The 19,128-nt window shown below is 46.0% G+C and overlaps 1 protein-coding gene across 1 annotated transcript; it reads right to left on the bottom strand.

Moving 5' to 3' along the window:
* Window positions 1-16,653: 16,653 nt before the first annotated feature.
* Window positions 16,654-18,850, bottom strand: LOC102995804 (small nuclear ribonucleoprotein Sm D3). Its single transcript, XM_028480728.2, has 2 exons — window positions 18,632-18,850; window positions 16,654-16,887 (listed from the first exon to the last, which is right to left on the bottom strand). The coding sequence occupies exons 1-2, from the start codon at window positions 18,822-18,824 to the stop codon at window positions 16,826-16,828; spliced, it is 255 nt and encodes an 84-aa protein (XP_028336529.1). The 5' UTR covers window positions 18,825-18,850; the 3' UTR covers window positions 16,654-16,825.
* Between the last annotated feature and the right edge of the window lie 278 nt (window positions 18,851-19,128).

Below are 19,128 nucleotides of genomic sequence, written 5' to 3' on the forward strand. Positions count from 1 at the left end.
CAGGGCCCCCTGGGCTGGGCACGAGACTGTGCCGACAGGGGGCAAGGCTCATTTCCCACAGGGCACAGCACTGCCCACCAGCCCTGGTACCCACCCCCCAGGCCTCCTGTACTTGGCGAGTGGGCAACTCCACGGGGTGGGGGAGGAGAGACATCAGGCCAGAGACAAAGAGCTCTGTGTTCCCTCCAGGCCCTGGGGGCCCACATGCAGAGTCCTCCCCCCATGTGGGACCCCAAAGGAGCATGCAGGGGTGAGGTGGGCATGGCCCACAGCAGTGAGGGGCCGGGGGAGAGCAGTACTGGAGCTGCCCCAGCAGGGGGCCGTCTCCTGTCTTCCCCAAGCAGCACAAGGGCAGGCTCCAGACCAGACACCACAGTCACCTCCCAGCCCAGTGTAGGGAGCTGGAGTTCAGCCCCACTAGGAGCTGGGCCGGGACAAGGAAGGAATTTAGAGGTGTCGGGTGGAATGAGGCTGCAGCAGGGAAGCCATGGCCCAAGGCTCCCCTGCAGCGCTGGGAGGTCAGGACTAGGGTAGCTGGATCCTGCAGGATGAGGAGAGACCCAGTAGCGGAGGGAGCCCCACAGGCCAAGGAGAACGTGGGGGTCCCCCGGGCCCGCATCCCTGGGCCCACCAGCTGACCTTCCCCCATAGCTCTGGCCCACAGGGGACTGTGAGTCAGCACTGATTACACACGTCCCCAGGCAGCCGGATGCACAACAGCCTCTTGGGACAGAAGGGAGATGGCCAAGAATGGTGACGTCGGTCCCAGGACCGACAAGAGGCAGTGAGGAAAAGGAGCTCCTCTCCTGCGCTGCCTGCCAGCCCCGAGGTTAGGCCCCACCGCTCTCACTGCTTTTGGCGGAACCCCTATCGGGAGAAAGCCAGAAAGGCATGAAGAGCACCCGGTTCAGCCCAGCTCTGCTCCCTCTCTGGCCCCCGGTCTCTCCTCTCCTCTTTCCACCATCCCTTCCAGCTCTCAATGCTCCATCCTGGGGTCCTGGCCCCTCCCTGGCCTCCTTGCTTTAAAGACATGAGCCTGCCCAGTGGCTTGGGAGCCACAGAAGTATCTCCCTGTGTCCCCCGCTCCGGGACAGGGGGCTCAGGCTCCCCAGGGGAAGGCAAAGCGGGTGGGGGTAGAAGGGGCCACAGAGAGGAGAAGGATAAGGAAGCTGGCCCAGGGCCAGGCAAGCTGATAAGCCCGTGTCCTGCAACTCTCGGCTGGAGAAACGCCAAGCTGTCTGTGTCCCTCCTGCCCCTCGCTCCCTGCCCATCCCTGGCCCTCATCTGCCCACAAACCTTGAATGTGATGAACATGACCACTCAAAGAGATTCTTACCAGGATGGTGTGAGGACCTTGGCCGGGTGTTGCCAGGCGAGCTCTGGGAGAATCCAGGCGGAGGCAGCTGTTCTCAATCTCCCCGCCTCTCAGATGGATGCACGCGATGCACTGGCTGGGCTGGAGCATGAAACAGCTGGAGAGAGGCGGGCTGCCCTTGTTCCCACACAGGTGTCCAGGACCCCTTCGAGGGGCCCTTACGACCACCAGCGAGGCTACTCTGCAGGCAGGGACACCCCAGGAAGTCACGCAGCCTGGTGGGCAGAGCGTGCCCTCCAGGCCGGCTCCAGCCCGAGTGGGCCTCGCTTGGGCCGGTCCTCTCCTAGGCCCAGTCTCAGAGGCAGACAGACCTGGCCTGGTCCCACCCTGTCACCTGCTGGTGGTGTGGTCCCCTCGGGGTCTGTTCCCTCATCTTGGGAACGAGGCTCACAAAGCCTCCCCTTATCCTGCTGGAGTGAGGCTGACACAAGGATTGGAAAGTGCCTGCTGCGTAGGGGCACAGGGCAGATGCTCTGTAGCGTCAGTGGGGCCTCCACCCAAGGCTCTCTGGGTGGGAATGGCAGAAGCCCAAACCTCGGGACTAGACAGGGCTGAAGCCATTTATTTATTTAAGACTGCTTCTGTAGCCTCTCTCGGGGCCAAGCACTGTTCCGATGGCTTTACACCCCTTTAATACTCTTTGCACTTGTAGGAGGTGAGTGCTATTACCACCCCTGTTTTGGAGGTGAGTGAGCTGAGTCAGGGAGAGGTTGAGTGACCTGTCCAAGGTCAAAGGGCTAGAACTGGAGATGCCGAGAAGTGAGCCAGGTGGCCTGGCTGCAGTCTGGGATGCTAACCCCTGCCTGCTTCACCCAAATTCCTGCCAGGGGAATTCCACCAAGCCCTGCCAGAGGCCATTCGAGGCAGGAGACATCACGGTGGCCCTGCTGGCAGGTGCCCTGCAGCGGAGAGTGACCTCCAGCTGCACTGCCCTGGAACAAGACCGGGCAGGACCTCCCTGGCCTCCATTTCCTCGTGTGCAAAATGGGTGGGGAGGGGAGCCCTCTTCTGGGATGGAAAGGGACTGGTGAGGAGTGGGTTTGGAAGTACTTGTCAGACTGAGCCCCACTCTGGGGTACGGGATCCACGCCCACTACTGGTGGCCTGGCTGGGACAGCTGCAGGTGAGGTGCCTTCACCTCCTCAGGTCTTGCCAGGATGTTGAGAGCATCAAAAGGAAAAGATGTAGAAAAGATGCCTGTTCTCTGCAGGACCTCGGTGACCAACACCTGGGAACTTCTGTTCTGTCCCTGAAGGGAGGACATTTGAGTCCAGATAAAGTTCTTTAAGATATGAGTCTACAGCAAAGGTCAGCCTCTGCAGACAGTCTTTTTGAGAATCCAGAATCTCAGGTGACTGATCATCCCAGTGGCTGATATTAACCCAGCACAGAGGTTTTTCTCTAGGTCCTGTAGAGAAAGGAAAACATACTTCTTCCTCTTAGGAGATACTTGCCAACAAACAATGGAAGGCAGTATTTCCTTTCCCAGCTGTATACTTTAATTTTATTTTTTAAAAATAATACCGGGGGCTTCCCTGGTGGCGCAGTGGTTGAGAGCCCGCCTGCCGATGCAGGGAACACGGGTTCGTGCCCCGGTCCGGGAAGATCCCACATACCGCGGAGCGGCTAGGCCCGTGAGCCATGGCCGCTGAGCCTACGCGTCCGGAGCCTGTGCTCCGCAACGGGAGAGGCCACAACAGTGAGGCCCGCGTACCGCAAAAAAAATAATAATAATAATACTGGGAGTTCCCTGGTGGTCTATGGTTAGGATTCAGCACTTCCACTGCCGGGGCCCAGGTTCAATCCCTGGTCCAGGAACTGAGATCCTGCAAGCCGCATGGCACGGCCAAATAATAATAACAACAACAATAATGATAACAATACCTTATTTAAAAAACAATTCTTCATTGTCGTACAACTAGAATACAATTAAGTACACTTCCCTGGTGGTACAGTGGTTAAGACTCGGTGCTTCCACTGCAGGGACTCGGGTTTGATCTCTGGTCGGGGAAGTTCCACATGCCACGTGGTACAGCAAAAAATAAATAAATAACATTAAAAAAAAAATTAAGTGGACATCCCAAGTGTTACAAGTTGAAATTGTGCTACATGGCGCATTCTGACTTGTGTATAAATCCATGAAGTAAACGTATCTGTCACTCCCAAAAGTCTCCTTGTGCCCCTTGGCAATGTCTCCCTCCCACCATCCCTTTCCCCTCCTTCCCCAAGCAACAGTTGACCTGCTTTCTGTCTCTATAGATTAGTGTGCATTTTCTAGTTTTAGATATATGGAATCATACAGGGTGTACTCTTTTTTATATGACTTCTCTCACTTAGCATAATTGAGACTCCCACACTGATGCATGTATCAATAGTCCCTTTTAATTGCTGAGTAGCATTCTACTGGATGGATGTACCACAATTCACTCACCTGTTGGTGGACATTTGTGTTGTTTCCAGTGTTTAGCTATTACAAATAAAACTGATATGAATATCATGTACAAGTTTTTGCATGAACAGATATTTCCTTTTCTCTTGGGTAGTGATATCTCAGTATGGTTTTCTCTTCTTGTAATACCTTTGCCTGGTTTTGGTGTCAGGGTAATGCTGGTCTCATAGAATGAGCTGAGACGTATTCCCTTCTCTTAAATTTTTTGGGAACGGTTTCTGTAAAATTATTTCTTCCTGAAATATTTGATAGAATTCCTCAGTGAAGGCACACAAGCCTAAGGTTTTCTTTGTGGGAAGGTCTTCAACTACAATTCCAATTTCTTTAATAAATGTAGGGCTTTTCAGGTTAGCTATTACTTCTTAAGAAAGTGTTTATATTTTGGATCTTTCAAGGAATTTGTCCATTTCATCTAAGTTGTGGAATTTGTTGACATGAAGTTGTTCATAACATTCTCTCTCTCTTTTTTTTGGACGTGCCGCACAGCTTGCAGGATCTTAGTTCCTTGACCAGGTATTGAACCCGGGCCCTTGGCAGTGAAAGCGCGGAGTCCTAACCACCGGACTGCCAGGGAATTCCTTGTAACATTCTCTTTTAATAACTGTGGAATCTGTAGCAGTCACCTCTCTCATCCCTGAGATTGGTAATTTTGTCTTCCTCTTTCTTTTCCCCCCATTGCCTGAGCAGTCTGGCTAGAGATTTATCAATTTTATTGATCTTGTTAAAGAATCATCTTTTGGTTTCACTGATTATGCTCTATAGTTTTCTATTTCAGTGATACCCACTTAGATCCTTACTTGTTTTCTTCCACTTACTTCAAATTTCATTGGCCCTTCTTTTTCTAGATTTTTTTGTGGGGTGCAGCTTGTGGGATCTTAGTTCTCCAACCATGGATTGAACCCGGGCCACGGCAGTGAAAGCACAGATTCCTAACCACTGGACTGCCAGGGAATTCCCTTTAGATTCTTTTTTTTTTTGGCTGCGTTGTGTCTTGCTGAGCGTGGGCTTTCTCTAATTGCGGCGAGCCGGGACTACTCTTCGTTGCGGTGCGCAGGCTTCTCATTGCGGTGGCTTCTCTAGTTGCGGTGCACGGGCTCTAGGCACGTGGGCTTCAGTAGTTGCAGCATGCGGGCGCAGTAGTTGTGGCGCACGGGCTCTAGGGTTCATGGGCTTCGATAGTTGTGGTGCGTGGGCTCAAGTAGTTGTGGCTCACGGGCTTCAGTAGTTGTGGTGTACGGGCTTAGTTGCTTCGCAGCATGTGGGATCTTCCTGGACCAGGGGTGGAACCCGCATCCACTGCACTGGCAGGCAGATTCTTTTTTAAAAATAAATTTATTTATTTATTTATTTTTGGCTGCATTGGGTCTTCGTTGCTGCGTGCGGGCTTTCTCTAGTTGTGGCGAGTGGGGGCTACTCTTTGTTGTGGTGCATGGGCTTCTCATTGCGGTGGCTTCTCTTGTTGCAGAGCGTAGACTCTAGGTGCACGGGCTTCAGTAGTTGTGGCTCGCAGGCTCTAGAGCACAGGTTCAGTAGTTGTGGCATATGGGCTTAGTTGCTCCACGGCATGTGGGATCTTTCCAGACCAGGGATCGAACCCGTGTCTCCTGCATTGGCAGGCGGATTATTAACCACTGCGCCGCTAGGGAAGTCCCATGAAATCTTCTTGTCTGATGTTAATATAGCTGAGATCATTGACCTGAGACCTTTCTTTTTTCCTAATATAGGTGTTTACTGCTACTTAAAAAAACAAAAACAAAAACGCACAATGTACAAGCTGTGAGTGGAGTTTATCCAGTGTCTTATTGAGGACTGTAGCCCGGGAGAGAGCCTCTCAGATAGCTCAAGAAACTGTTCAGAAGAGGTAAGGGGAGACTGTTCAGAAGAGGTAAGGGGAGAGGTCAGTATATATGTGATTTTGGCAAAGGGGGTAGGTGCAACCAAGCACACATCTCAGTAGAAGGTTGCTGCTAGTCACAAGGAATGGAAATCTTAGTTAATGATTTAGTGCTTTTCTAAGGGAAGATGCAAGAATCCAGGTTCATAAAAAATTTCTCCTGAAAATATCTAACTATCTTATGGTCTGTTCTGCCAGTTTTCCCAGAGCACAGACAGAGTGCCTCATTCCTGATCTCTGCCCTGAACTCTTTTCAGGGTGTGTCAAAGGTCAATGGCTGCAGTGGCTTATATTCAATCTTCGTGGAGCCGAATATCTAGTGACATTCTTTAGTAGGTAGTGCTATAAATTACTTCTCTAAGTTCTGCTTTAGTGGCATCCCACAAATTCTGATATGTTGTGTTTCCATTTTCAAGTCAGTACAGACTACTTTCCAATTTCTCTTTTGGTTTCTTCTTTGATCTATGGGTTACTTAGAAGTGTGTTATTTTGTTTCCAAATATTTAGAGATATCCCAAGGATCCTTGTGATAAATGATTTCTCATTTAATTATAGTGTGGTCAGACAACATAATATGGCTTGAAGCCTTTTGAATCTTGATAAATGTTCTGTGTGCACTTGAGAAGAATGTGTATTCTACTACTGTTGGGTGTCCTATGTTAATCAAAGTCAAGTTGACTTACCATGTTCTTCAAGTCTACTATATCATTGCTGATTTTCTGCTTACTTGGTCTATCAATTATTGAGAGGAGAACTGAACTCTGACTGTACTTGTATTTGTCTGTTTCTTATTTCTATCCATTTTTTGTTTCATGTATTTTGAAGCTTTATTATTAGGTGCATAAATATTTAAGATTGTTATGGCTCCTTGATTAACTGACCCTATCATCATTATGAAATAACCTTCATTATCCCTGAAACCTACTTGTCTGATATTAATATAGCTACTCCAGCTTTCTTTTGACTAGTATTAGCAATGGTATTCTTTCCCATCCTTTTACTTTTAACCTATTTATGTCTTTATATTTAAAATGTTTCTGGACTTCCCTGGTGGCACAGTGGTTGAGAATCTGCCTGCCAATGCGGGGAACACCAATTCGATCCCTGGTCTGGGAAGATCCCACATACTGTGGAGCAACTAAGCCCATGCACAACTACTGAGCCTGTGCTCTAGAGCCTGTGAGCCACAACTACTGAGCCCACATGCCACAACTACTGAAGCCTGCGTGCTTAGAGCCCGTGCTCTGCAACAAGAGAAGCCACCGCAATGAGAAGCCTGGACACCACAACGAAGAGTAGCCCCTACTCACTGCAACTAGAGAAAGCCCGTGCGTAGCAATGAAGACCCAACGCAGCCAAAAATAAACAAATAAATAATAAAGTGTTTCTTGTAGGTAGCATGTAGTTGGGTTTTGCTTTTTTAATCCAATCTGACAATCTCTGCTTTTTAATTGGAGTGTTTTTACCATTTATATTTACTGTGATTATTGATATGGTTAGACTTAAGCCTACTAACTTGCTATTTATTTTTTATTTATCCCATCTGTTCTTTTAAATGTATGTATTTATTTATTTTTGTCTGTGTTGGGTCCTTATTGCTTCACGCAGGCTTTCTCTAGTTGCAGCAAGAGGGTGCTACTCTTCGTTGCGTGGGCTTCTCATTGTGGTAGCTTCTCTTGCTGCGGAGCACAGGCTCTAGGCGTGCTGGCTTAGGTAGTTGTGGCATGTGGGCTTCAGTAGTTGTGGCTCGCGGGCTTCAGAGCACAGGCTCAGTAGTAGTGGCGCATGGGCTTAGTTGCTCCATGTCATGTGGGATCCTCCCGGCCCAGGGCTCGAACCCGTGTCCCCTGCATTGGCAGGCGGATTCTTAACCACTGCGCCACCAGAGAAGCCCCCATCTGTTCTTTGTTCCTCTTTTTCTTTTTCTGCCTTATTTTGGTGTAATTATTTATTTATAAATCCATCATAAATCTCCTCTGTTGGCTTAACTCTTTTTATTGAAGTAAAATCCACATAATATAAAATTCTTCATGTTAACCATTTTAAAGTGTGCAATTGAGTTGTTTTTAGTACATTCTCCATGTTGTGCAACCATCATCACTATCTAATGACAGAACATTTTCATTACCCCAAAAAGAAACCCCATACCCATTAAGCAGGCACTCTGTATTCTCCCCTCTCCCAGTCTCTGGCAATCACTAATCTGCTTTGTGTCTATGAATTTGCCTATTATGGACATTTCATATACATGGAAACGTACAATATGTGGCCTTTTGTGTCTTCTTTCACTTACCATGTTTTCAAAATTCATCCATGTTGTAGCGTGTGTCAGTAATTCATTCCTTTTAATGGCTAAATAATATTCTAATTGTATGGATATACCACTTTTGTTTACCCATTCATCAGCCGTTGGATATTTGAATGTTGGCATAATTCTTTATTTTAGTGTTGCTTTGGGGTTTATATTATACATTTTTAAATTATCACAGACTTCAAGTAATATACCACTTATAGTATAAGAAATTTACAGTAGTATATGTTTTCCCCTCTTGGCCTTTATGCTAATATTGTCATGCATTTTACTTTTACATGTCATAAGTGCCATAATACAATCTTCACTCCTTTGTGTAGATCCAGATTTCCATCTGGTCTAGTTTTCCTTTTTCTAGAAGGATGTCCTTTAACAATTTTTGTATAGCAGGCCTACTGGTGATGAATTTTTTTCAGCCTTTGTGTGTCTGAAAACATTTTATTTTGCCTTCATCTTAAAAAGATTTATCCCCCCCAGGTATTGAATTCTAGATTGATAATTTTTTCTGTCAATACTTTGAAGTTGTTGCTTCACTGTCTTCATGTTTGCATGGTTCCCAATGAGAAATGTCATCCTTATCTTTGTTCCTCTAATATAACATTTTTTTTTCTCCAGCTGCTTTTTGGAATTTTTCTCTTCACCACTGGTTTTGAGTTATGATATATGCCTTGGTGTCATTTTCTTGTGCTTGGAGTTCATTTAGCTTTTGGGATCTGTGGGTTTATAGTTTTCATCCAGTTAGGAAAGTTTTTGGCCATTACTACTTCAAGTACTTTTTCTGTCCCCTCATCACCTCTCCTTTGGGGACTCCAACTACCCATATATTAGGAAACATGGAGTTGTCCCAAAGCTCTTTTCTTTTTCAAATTCTTTTTTTCTGTGTGTGTTTCACCTTGGATAGTTTCTATAGCTTATGCCTTAAAGTTCATTGAACTTTTCTTCTGTAATGTCTAATCTGCTGTGAATCCCATCCAGCTATAGAAGTTCAATGAGAAGTTTCTCTTTCTCTTTTCCTTCTCCTTTCTCCTCCTATTACACCCCTCGTTCTTCTTTTTATTTTTATTATTATTATTTTGGCTGTGCTGCATGGCTTGTGGGATCTCAGTTCCCCAGCCAGGGATTGAACCCAGACTACGGCAGTGAAAGTGCTGCGTCCTAACCACTAGACTACCAAAGAACTCCCTTGTCCTTCTTTTTAGATTGTACATGTCTCTACTTAACTTTTTGAATATATGAAAGAGTTAAAACAACCATCTTGGGCTTCCCTGGTGGCACAGTGGTTAAGAATCCACCTTCCAACGCAGGGGACACAGGTTCGAGCCCTGGTCTGGGAAGATCCCACATGTCATGGAGCAACTAAGCCTGTGTGCCACAACTACTGAGCCTGCGCTCTAGAGCCCGTGAGCCACAACTACTGAGCCCACCTGCCACAACTACTGAAGCCCACATGCCTAGAGCCCGTGCTCCACAAGAGAAGCCACCGCAATGAGAAGCCCACACACCGCAATGAAGAGTAGTCCCCACTTGCCGCAACTAGAGAAAGCCCACACACAGCAACAAAGACCCAACACAGCCAAAAATAAATAAATAAATTTATAAAAACAAAACAAAACAAACAATAAAACACAACCGTCTTAATGTCCTTCTCTGCTACTTGTCAGTTTTGGATGTTTTGATTATTCTTATTACGGGTTGTGCTTACCTGCCTCTTTGCATGCCTGGTAATCTTTGACTGGATGCCAGACATTGTGAATTTTACTTTGTAGGGTGCTAGATGTTTTTATGTTCCTATAAATCGTTTTGGGCTTTGTTCTAGAATACAGCTAATTGACCTGGAAACAGCTTGATCCTTTCAAGTCCTGTTTTTATGATTTGTTAGCTGGGTCCAGAGCAATGCTCAACCTAGGGCTAATAGTTCATTTATGAGGCAAGACTTTCCTGGATACTTGTCTTAAAATACATCATATTTTTGTATTATTCGTGTTTAATGTTTTTTTATTGAATGTTTTAAAATTTTTAAAATGGTGCTTTGACATCTTGGGGCCTTGCTCATCCTGGAGAGACTGCCCCTCCTAGAGTTAGTTATTTCCTAGAGATAGTAAACAATTTGCCTGCACAGTATACCTTTCACATAAAAACTAACCAATCCAAAGTCTGCCCGCAACGACGTTTAACTCTCACACACCAAGCCATTATCTGCCCTGCTATAAATCACCACAGGGCCAGGTACCACATAACTGTAGACTACCCCTATAGCTCAGAGCCCTCTGATTTGTTCAAATTATCCAATTCTAGACTTACTCAAACTGGTCTACGCTGCCTCACCCATACTTTCCCTGTGGAAACCATAACAGAGGCTCTGGGCCATGCTCTCCTTTCACTCCTGCCTCTTGACCCACCTGATGTTTCCTCGTGTGACCCTGCATGGCATGGCATGCTCCCTGCTCTTGGGAATTGTAATAAACTCTTCTTTCAAGGAAGTCCTCCATGTCTGTCACCTTACTATACCCGATTAAAATAAAATTCTTGGTATAATAGTCTATCCACTATCCTGTGAGTTGAGTTTTTCTCTGGCTGGTGGGAAGGCACTGTTATAATCCTTTTTGATGGTTCCTTCCCCATCCTGTTTCCTCACACTCGTATGCTGATCAGTATTCTGAATATTCAGGAGGGATCTTCTGCAGACCTCCTGGGTCCTCTGTGCAGCTTTCTTCTCCTGCTGTTCTGTCCTATGAACTCAAGATGCCTCCTCAACCCAGATAGCCTGGTGGTTCCCCCTGTGTCATAGCCTGGAAACTCTCACAAGGCAGTAAGCTCACCTTATTTGTTTCCCATCTCTCAGGGATTACTCTCCTTCAATGTCCTGAGTTTTGATTTTTTTTCAGGCATGAGGGTAAGTCTAGGCAATTACCTCCGTCTTGGCCAGAAGCAGAAAAAAATCCTGTGTGCTTTGACTTTTTTAAAAAAGATTATGAAATACTCAGCAGGTGAGTATAGAAGCTGAGACAGTATAAATGAATCAACTGAGTCTAAACCCTCGTATAGATAACAAACCAGAGGCTTAGACAGAATTGGTAGTGGAGGTAGTCAGAGCCAGAATCCATCTCTCAAGTCTTGGTCTAGTTATCTTTCTATGACATCATCCTTTGTTCTGTATCTTCTTTACCTTGCCAAGTTGTTTTCAATTTTAAAGTAGTATGTTTTCCAAGAAAAGACATGTTTTTTAAAAAGAGAGAATGTGCTTAAATATTCAGACCTTCATATGATCTTGAGACTGCCCCTTCCCAACTTTGGCAAAAAGTTGGATGCTTACTCTCTAGAGGGGGTTAGAAGGTTTCTGGACTAGGAAGCCTTCCCAGAGACCTGGAAGATGAAGTGAATCTGGACATGAATGCTGAAAATCCCCAGTCCTCTTCCCCCACTGAGCTCCCAGTAGGCCAGCAGTTCAAGGTAAACCCACCTGACAAGACTGAAGGTTTCTCCAAGGAATCTGACCAGCCCAAAAGGAAAGTCCTAAAGATATGGACATTGGAGATTTACTCAAAAAAGTCCAATCAGGTCACCTTACAAACATATATTCTTTTTAATACCCTGCTCTTAAACATAAGTAGACTACCAATGATTGCCAGGCAGCTATGGAAAGTCTATAACATGAAAGACTAAAACAGAAAGGGGTAAGAAAACATCACGCAGGAGATGAAAGCTTCAACACAGCATATTAATTAACGTCCTCAGAGATAGGAAGATATTGCAACCCTGGAATGAGGTCCTATTTTTTTTTTTTTTTTTGGCCTGTGCTGTGCGGCATGTGGGATCTTAGTTCCCCAACCAGGGTTTGAACCCATGCCCCCTGCAGTGGAAGCGCGGAGTTTAACCACTGGACCGCCAGGGAAGTCCCAAGGTCCTATTAAAAACAAAACAGGACTGGTGTTCCCTGGTGGCACTGTGGTTAAGAATCTGCCTGCCTATGCAGGGGACATGGGTTCAAGTCCTGGTCCGGGAAGATCCCACATGCCGTGGAGCAACTAAGCCTATGCACCACAACTACTGAGCCTGCATGCCTAGAGCCCGTGCTCCACAACAAGAGAAGCCACCACAATGAGAAGCCCACGCACCACAAGAAGAGTAGCCCCCACTCGCCGCAACTAGAGAAAACCTGCATACAGCAACGAAGACCCAATGCAACCAAAAAATAAATGAAATTTAAAAATAAAAAAAAGAAAAAGAAAAATGAACCTTCAGAGAATCAACTTGGGGAAATCTACAAAGGAGATCAAAAAACAAGAAAATGGGGGATAGGGGAGGCAAGGAGAGAAAAGAGGAGAAAAACAGATAAGTCCAGGAGATCTAACATCTGAATAACAGGAATTCCAGAAAGAAAAATCAGAAAACCAAAGGTAGGAAATCATTAACAAGTAATTCAAGAAAGTTTCCCAGAAATGAAGGATTAAAGTCCATTCTGAAAAGGTTCAGCAAGAGCCTAGCACAATGCAACAGACCTTTGCCAAGGCACGTCAGTGTGAATCTCAGAACACTGGCAACAGAAGGGAGAGAGTCACATACAAAGGTCAGCACTCAGAATGGTCTCAGACTTCTCCACAGCAACAAAAGATGCTAGATGAAAAAGTAATGATGCCTTCAAAATTCTAAAGGAAAACGAACTCCAACCTAGAATTTCATACTCAATCGAGTATGAGAGAACAAGCCACTTTCAGACATGCAACGTCTCTCAAAAAATTACTTCCCACGCACCCCTTCCACAGCAGGTCTCTACTGGACGAGGTAATAAACCATGAGAGGAAGAGGTTACACAAACAACAGGAGATTCAACAGAGGAAAGCCCATGATAACGGCAATACCTTAGGCACAAAGGAAAGCCTGTCCAGAGTGGGGCCAATCAAGAAGAAACTGATCAAATAGATGATGTATTAATGTCTACAGAGAAGTCTGAGGGTAAATCAGTGACAAGTTGACAGAAAATTAAGCCAATAAGAATGTAAGCGAATTAATTCTAGGAAAAAGAAAGTTCTGCAGGAAAGTAATCTAGTCTACCACCTGGCTCAGCTGTGATTTAAATACCCAGCCCTAATAACATAAACAATGAATATGATCTAACCAGAATTATAATATCAGGGAGATGGGCGATGGGGAGCCCATGCATGGTGGGCAGGAGGGAGAAGCTGAAAGATAAATGCCTAAAACGAAATAGCAAGGAGTAGCCATACAAACAGGTTTAAATTGAGACATGGAGGCAAATACAAACAACCAGCCAAGAGTTGAAAGGGACTCCCCAGAAGCAGGGGAAATGGGGGAGAGGATCAGACAGGGCAGGAGGGCTGCTGTTTTTCATAATAAGCCTCTCAGAACTATTTGCTCTTTCAATGTGAGTAACTGATTTTTTCTAAAGTGCAGGATATAAAACTGTTTATAAAGCTCTATGTTTTAGGTTAATTTTCTTTATTGTTTTATAAAACTTCCAGGGAATTCCCTGGCAGTCCAGTTTGGGACTCAGCTGCTGAGAGCCTGGGTTCAATCCCTGGTCAGGGAACTGAGATCCCACAAGCCATATGGTGCAGCCAAAAATTAAAATTTAAAAATGTAGCACTTACATAAAATAACACACTCTAGACCAGGGTCAAAATGTGGCCTTGGATATACCGAATTAGAATCATGGAGCCATGGTAGCAAGGGCATGGTTTAAAATGCAGATTCCTGGGCTCCAATTCCAGACCAAGTAATAGGCACCTCTAGGGGTGGTGCTGTGGAACCTTCACTTCTAACAAGATCTCTACCTGATGTGGAAACCACTGCTCTAACTCACTATATTACTAATTCAGGAGGCTCAATTAAGAAGCCAATAAATCAATGTCTAAATCAAGGGGAAGGGGGAGGGTATTCCAGACAGGGCACTATGGGTATCATAACTTCTACCTGAAAGAAACCCACTCTATATGTAACTCAATGTGCATGTTTCTTATCAGAAACAACTCTTGGTCACATCTAAAACAAATTAACTCCCTTCCACAGTGAGTTCACTGGAAACCACCCCACATGCAGGAAATCCTCCACTGGAGCAGCACTGCTTGTGGGGCCAACACTGGCCACACTGCATCCAAATGTATCAGAGGAGCTGGGGGTGGGGGAGCAAGAGACACAACACAGGGGCTGCTCTCGGGGGGAACGGTCCTGTTAGCTGACAGACCCAATGATGCTCACTCTCCTCGAGTTCTTACTACAGGAATGATACAAGGTCTGTCACCACGTGGTTGTGTCATGACCACAAGACAAAGCTTACTAGAAAATCTCTACTTGATACAGATGGCCAACAAACACATGAAAGGATGCTCAACGTCACTAATTATTAGAGAAATGCAAATCAAAACCACAATGAGGTATCACCTCACACCGGTCAGAATGGCCATCATCAAAAAAATCTATAAACAATAAATGCTGGAGAGGTTGTGGAGAAAAGGGAACCCTCCCGCACTGTTGGTAGGAATGTAAATTGATACATCCACTATGGAGAACAGTATGGAGATTCCTTAAAAAACTAAAAATAGGGGATTTCCTGGTGGCGCAGTGGTTGGGAATCTGCCTGTCAACGCAGGGGACATGGGTTCGAGCCCTGGTCCAGGAAGATCCCACATGCTGTGGAGCAACTAAGCCCGTGTGCCACAGCTACTGAGCCTGTGCTCTAGAGCCTGTGAGCCACAACTACTGAAGTCTGCGTGCCTGGAGACCGTGCTCTGCAACAGGAGAAGCCACTGCAATAAGAAGCCCACACACCGCAACGAAGAGTGGCCCCTGCTTGCGGCAACCAGAGAAAGCCCGCGTGCAGCAACAAAGACCCAACGCAGCCAAAAATAAATTAATTAAATAAATTTTAAAATAAAAAACAAAAAATAGCACTACCATATGACCTAGCAATCCCACTGCTGGGCATATACCCTGAGAAAAACATAATTAAAAAAGATACATATATCCCAAAGTTCATTGCAGCACTATTTACAATAGCCATGACATGGAAGCAACCTAAATGTCCATCAGCAGATGAATGGATAAAGAAGATGTGGTACATATAAACGGAATATTAGCCATAAAAAGGAACGAAACTGGGTCATTTATAGAGATGTGGATGAACCTAGAGTCTGTCATACAGAGTGAAGAGGAAAAAAATATATCGTTTATTAACGCATACATATGGAATCTAGAAAGATGGTACTGATGAACCTATTTGCAGGGCAGGAAAAGAGACGTGGACATTGAGAACGGACTTGTGGACACAGAGGGTGGGACGAATTGAGAGAGTAGCACTGACATATATACATTACCATGTGTAAAATAGCTAGCTAGTGGGAACCTGCTGTATAGCACAGGGGGCTCAGCTCGGTGCTCTATGATGACCTAGAGGGGTGGAAGGGAGGCTCAACAGGGAGGGGATATAGCTGATTGACTTTGTTCTACAGCAGAAACACAACACTGTAAAGCAATTATACTCCAATAAAAATAAAAAATCTCTGCCTGATGTAGGTTCTTCCTCTCCCTCCAGTACTTGAACCATCTGTTCAATGAGCAACATTCTAAGGGCCGATAATTGATCCCTTTTCCTCAATAGTTTTTGCTGTAGCTCATCCTTCACGGAATCCCTGCAAGACCTCTCTTCAGTGTCTGACTTCTCCAGGTTGCTTTCCCAATTTCTGTGCTTTTGTCAGATATTCACTTTGCACACCCTGTGCTCTTTAGTTACCTTTGCTGCATTAAGAGCTGCAGCTGTGCCAGTCCATGCTGAGATGCTCTGATAAACGCACAAGAACCTGTCCCCTGAATCACCACAAAACTGCTTATGACGCCAGTACAGCAGCCACTAGGACTCTCTGAATTACCTTTTTTTTTAAGAGTCCTGACACATCAGGATCTTTTTAAAAAATTAATTAATTAGTTTGGTTTTGGTTGTGTTGGGTCTGCACTGCTGTGCACAGGCTTTCTTTAGTTGCAGCAAGTGGGGGCTTCTCTTCATTGCGGTGCATGGGCTTCTAATTGTGGTGGCTTCTCTTGTTGCAGAGCACGGGCTCTAGCTGAGCAGACTTCAGTAGCTGTGGCACACGGACTCTAGAGCGCAGGTTCAGTAGTTGTGGCACACGTGCTTAGTTGCTCCGCGGCATGTGGGATCTTTCTGGACCAAGGATGGAACCTGTGTCCCCTGCATTGGCAGGCGGATTCGTAACCACTGTGCCACCAGGGAAGCCCTGAATTACCTTTTAATATTGGATTACTTTGCTGAGTCACTGGGGTTTCCAAGCTACAAGGTCACAGTATTAGGTTTTTTTCACAGACCATGACCACGTGTGTTGTGTTGTTCAAGCTGAGCTGATGGTGTGCCCACAAAGGCTGCCTGAACAAAGTGCTGCATGAATGTCCGTGCCAACGAACGAGGCAATCTGTGCACCCTCGGAGTTGTTCCAAGGGCTTAACCAGCAACTGGCCTAGAACAGCAGCTTACGCTCTTATCAGTAACTATGCTACTTCAAACTGGAAAAATGCAAGACATCTCCCAGGGTGTGAAAGTTTAACCTGCTGCCAAAGCAAACACACAAACACAAAACTACAAAATGAACACACAGTCCTTATATTCTCAAAAAGAAAAAAACCCACCACATTTATTTAGTTTAACATTTACCCAGATCTAAAGAAAAAGATGTCAAAAGATAACCTAGGACATATACATACGCACACACCCCCTGACCCAGATAACCTAAAAGAAAAAAATAAGGGCAAAGTTCTGTCCAACAGATAAATTTATCTTCGCTTCTGGAAGATGTTTCCACGTCCCATTCCACGTCCTCTCCCTCTTGCGGCCACTGAAAGAAAGGTGGGGAAGAGAAAGGACAAGGCCAGGTCAGTAAGGACTCATATCACAGAGCAGCCAGAGCCCCAGGAAGGGGCCTGAAAGGCCACCCAGTCCAGCACCACCCTCACCCCGTCACATTTCACGGGGGAAACAGAGACCCTGGGAGGGGCAGGTGCCTGGCATCAGAGCTGGAGAGGCCCTGGACTCCTGGGTTCCAGCCCAGCACTGTTCTCCACCAGAGGCAAGGCCTTGTGGCAAAGGTGGTTTGGGGACCCCATCTGGGAACCATAGAAAAGATGACTTCTCAGAGCTGGCCCAGGGTAAGCTAATAAAACATGACAGATGCATTTAATTCACACTTAAAATTCTGAAACAAACAGATGTTAAATGTTAATATCTATTAAATTTGGGTGAGGGGTTTTATTATTCTTCGAGCTATTCTGAAGGTGTGAAATATTTTGGAATGGGGGGAAAAAAACCAAAACCACTCCCCACATAAAGATTGCTGTTCTCTGTGACCCAAAGGTTCTAGGAGACCAGTGGCTTTGAAGAACAGGTGACAATATCCTGACGGCTACTAACTGGAGCCTCACCCCTCTCCTCTTATAGAGCCTGGCGCTGGCACAGGCACAGTGGCTCAAGCAGAGGTCAGCGGGCCGAGGCAGACTCACTGCCAAGCGCCTTCTAGTGCATGGCCACTGGGCTCCTCCCTTTGCTAGAGAAGACGGTATCGTTACACAGTGACAAGGAGGGCAGCCCTCCTTGAGGAAGCAGAGAGAACAGCAGCTGTAGCACAAAGCTGGAACTTCTAAAAATCGTTCCTTCTCCAGGACAAAGGTCCAGAGCTTTGGTCCCATCTCCCCACAACTATCTCTCTTCCAGGAAGGGCAAGGAGATTCTCTGATCAGTTTTTCTGGAGGGCATTTTAAAGAGTTACTCTACTGCGTCTTTAAACTCAACATATGTACTGCAGCCAAAGATACTGACAGAGACGCCGGTGACTTTCCTGCACTGTAAAGCCTTTTACCAATAAATACTAAGACGGTTCCTAGTGACTGCATTTGCTTTCTTAGCTAATCAACATGGCAGAACTTTTCAGGACCCACATACAAAACTCTGGTTGGGCTAACCAAGAAAAGAGGTCAGACCAAGTCACTGGGAAAAGGCTAGTCCCACTTTTGGAAAGTGGTAAAGGAAGGACTTATTTTCAAATGTAAGAAATTTTGAAAATGAAACCAGCCCCCTTTAATGGGTAAAGATGGCTCAAAACTGCTTACTTCTTATCTGAAAGTGGATCCCCCCATTTCCCTTATTTATGTTGCATATCAGTAGACATCCCCAGCCTCAAGAGGAACTATTATCCCATTGCTTTAGGAGTCAGCTAATCAACACCACAGTGCTTCTAGTCAGCAAACTAGACCAGGGCAAGCTTCCTCCAGACACCCCAGAATTTCTGAAAACAAAGGGCCTCCTAGAGAGTCATTATAGGAGACCTATCTACTCTTTCATTTAAGTCCCCATCTTCTTTCTAAGGAGCCACTTTGGATTTTGCATAACTCCTGTGAATGGGATCAGGTGAGGCAGACAGAGAAGGCAGGGCACTTGGATCCCCCAAGACTGCAGGGAAAAGGGGTGGCAGTGGGTATGGAGATGGCTCAGGTCAGGTCCACCCCCATGCCCCTGCAATAACAGGGCATTTCTAAAGGGTACACGACACACCCACATGTCACAACCAGTGCACGAGGAGCACCTACCTTGGGCCTTCAGAATAGCAGCCTTTCCCCGACCGGCCCCCGAGCCTTGGTTTTTATTTTTCATGCTCTTTAACATGGGTGCGTTTTTCAGCATGTCAGGCAAAATCAGAAAGCGGATCTTGCTGCCACGGATGTACACCTGCTCCAGCTGTGCCACTCGGCCATCTCTGTATGTGACTGTGATGTTGGACATCTGGAAGGGAACCACCGGCTCATGAGTAAAGGCCAACAGCACCAGTGGAGAGCAGGGTATGTGAAGACAAGCCTTGGCAAGGAGGGGAGTCCAGAAATGCAGAAACTCACATCACTAAATAAAGCTGGGGGAACTCCAGAGCACCTACTGTGTGCGCCAGGGACTGTGCTCAGCACTTCACAGATATGGTCCTAACAGTATGAGATTTCCCTTTTTTTTTTTTTTTTTTTTGCGGTACGCGGGCCTCTCACTGTTGTGGCCTCTCCCGTTGCAGAGCACAGGCTCCGGGCGCGCAGGCTCGGTG

This window comes from Physeter macrocephalus, chromosome 19 (genome assembly GCF_002837175.3).
Source record: "Physeter macrocephalus isolate SW-GA chromosome 19, ASM283717v5, whole genome shotgun sequence".
In the NCBI taxonomy this organism is placed as follows: Eukaryota; Metazoa; Chordata; class Mammalia; order Artiodactyla; family Physeteridae; genus Physeter; species Physeter macrocephalus.

Excerpts from the sequence above, each read along its gene's own strand:
- LOC102995804 (XM_028480728.2), bottom strand. The coding sequence starts at position 18,824 with ATGTCCAACATCACAGTCACATACAGAGATGGCCGAGTGGCACAGCTG. Across the intron at positions 16,888-18,631 it reads TGCTATTCTGAAGGCCCAAG|TGGCCGCAAGAGGGAGAGGA; the intron begins GTAGGTGCTCCT and ends CCTTTCTTTCAG.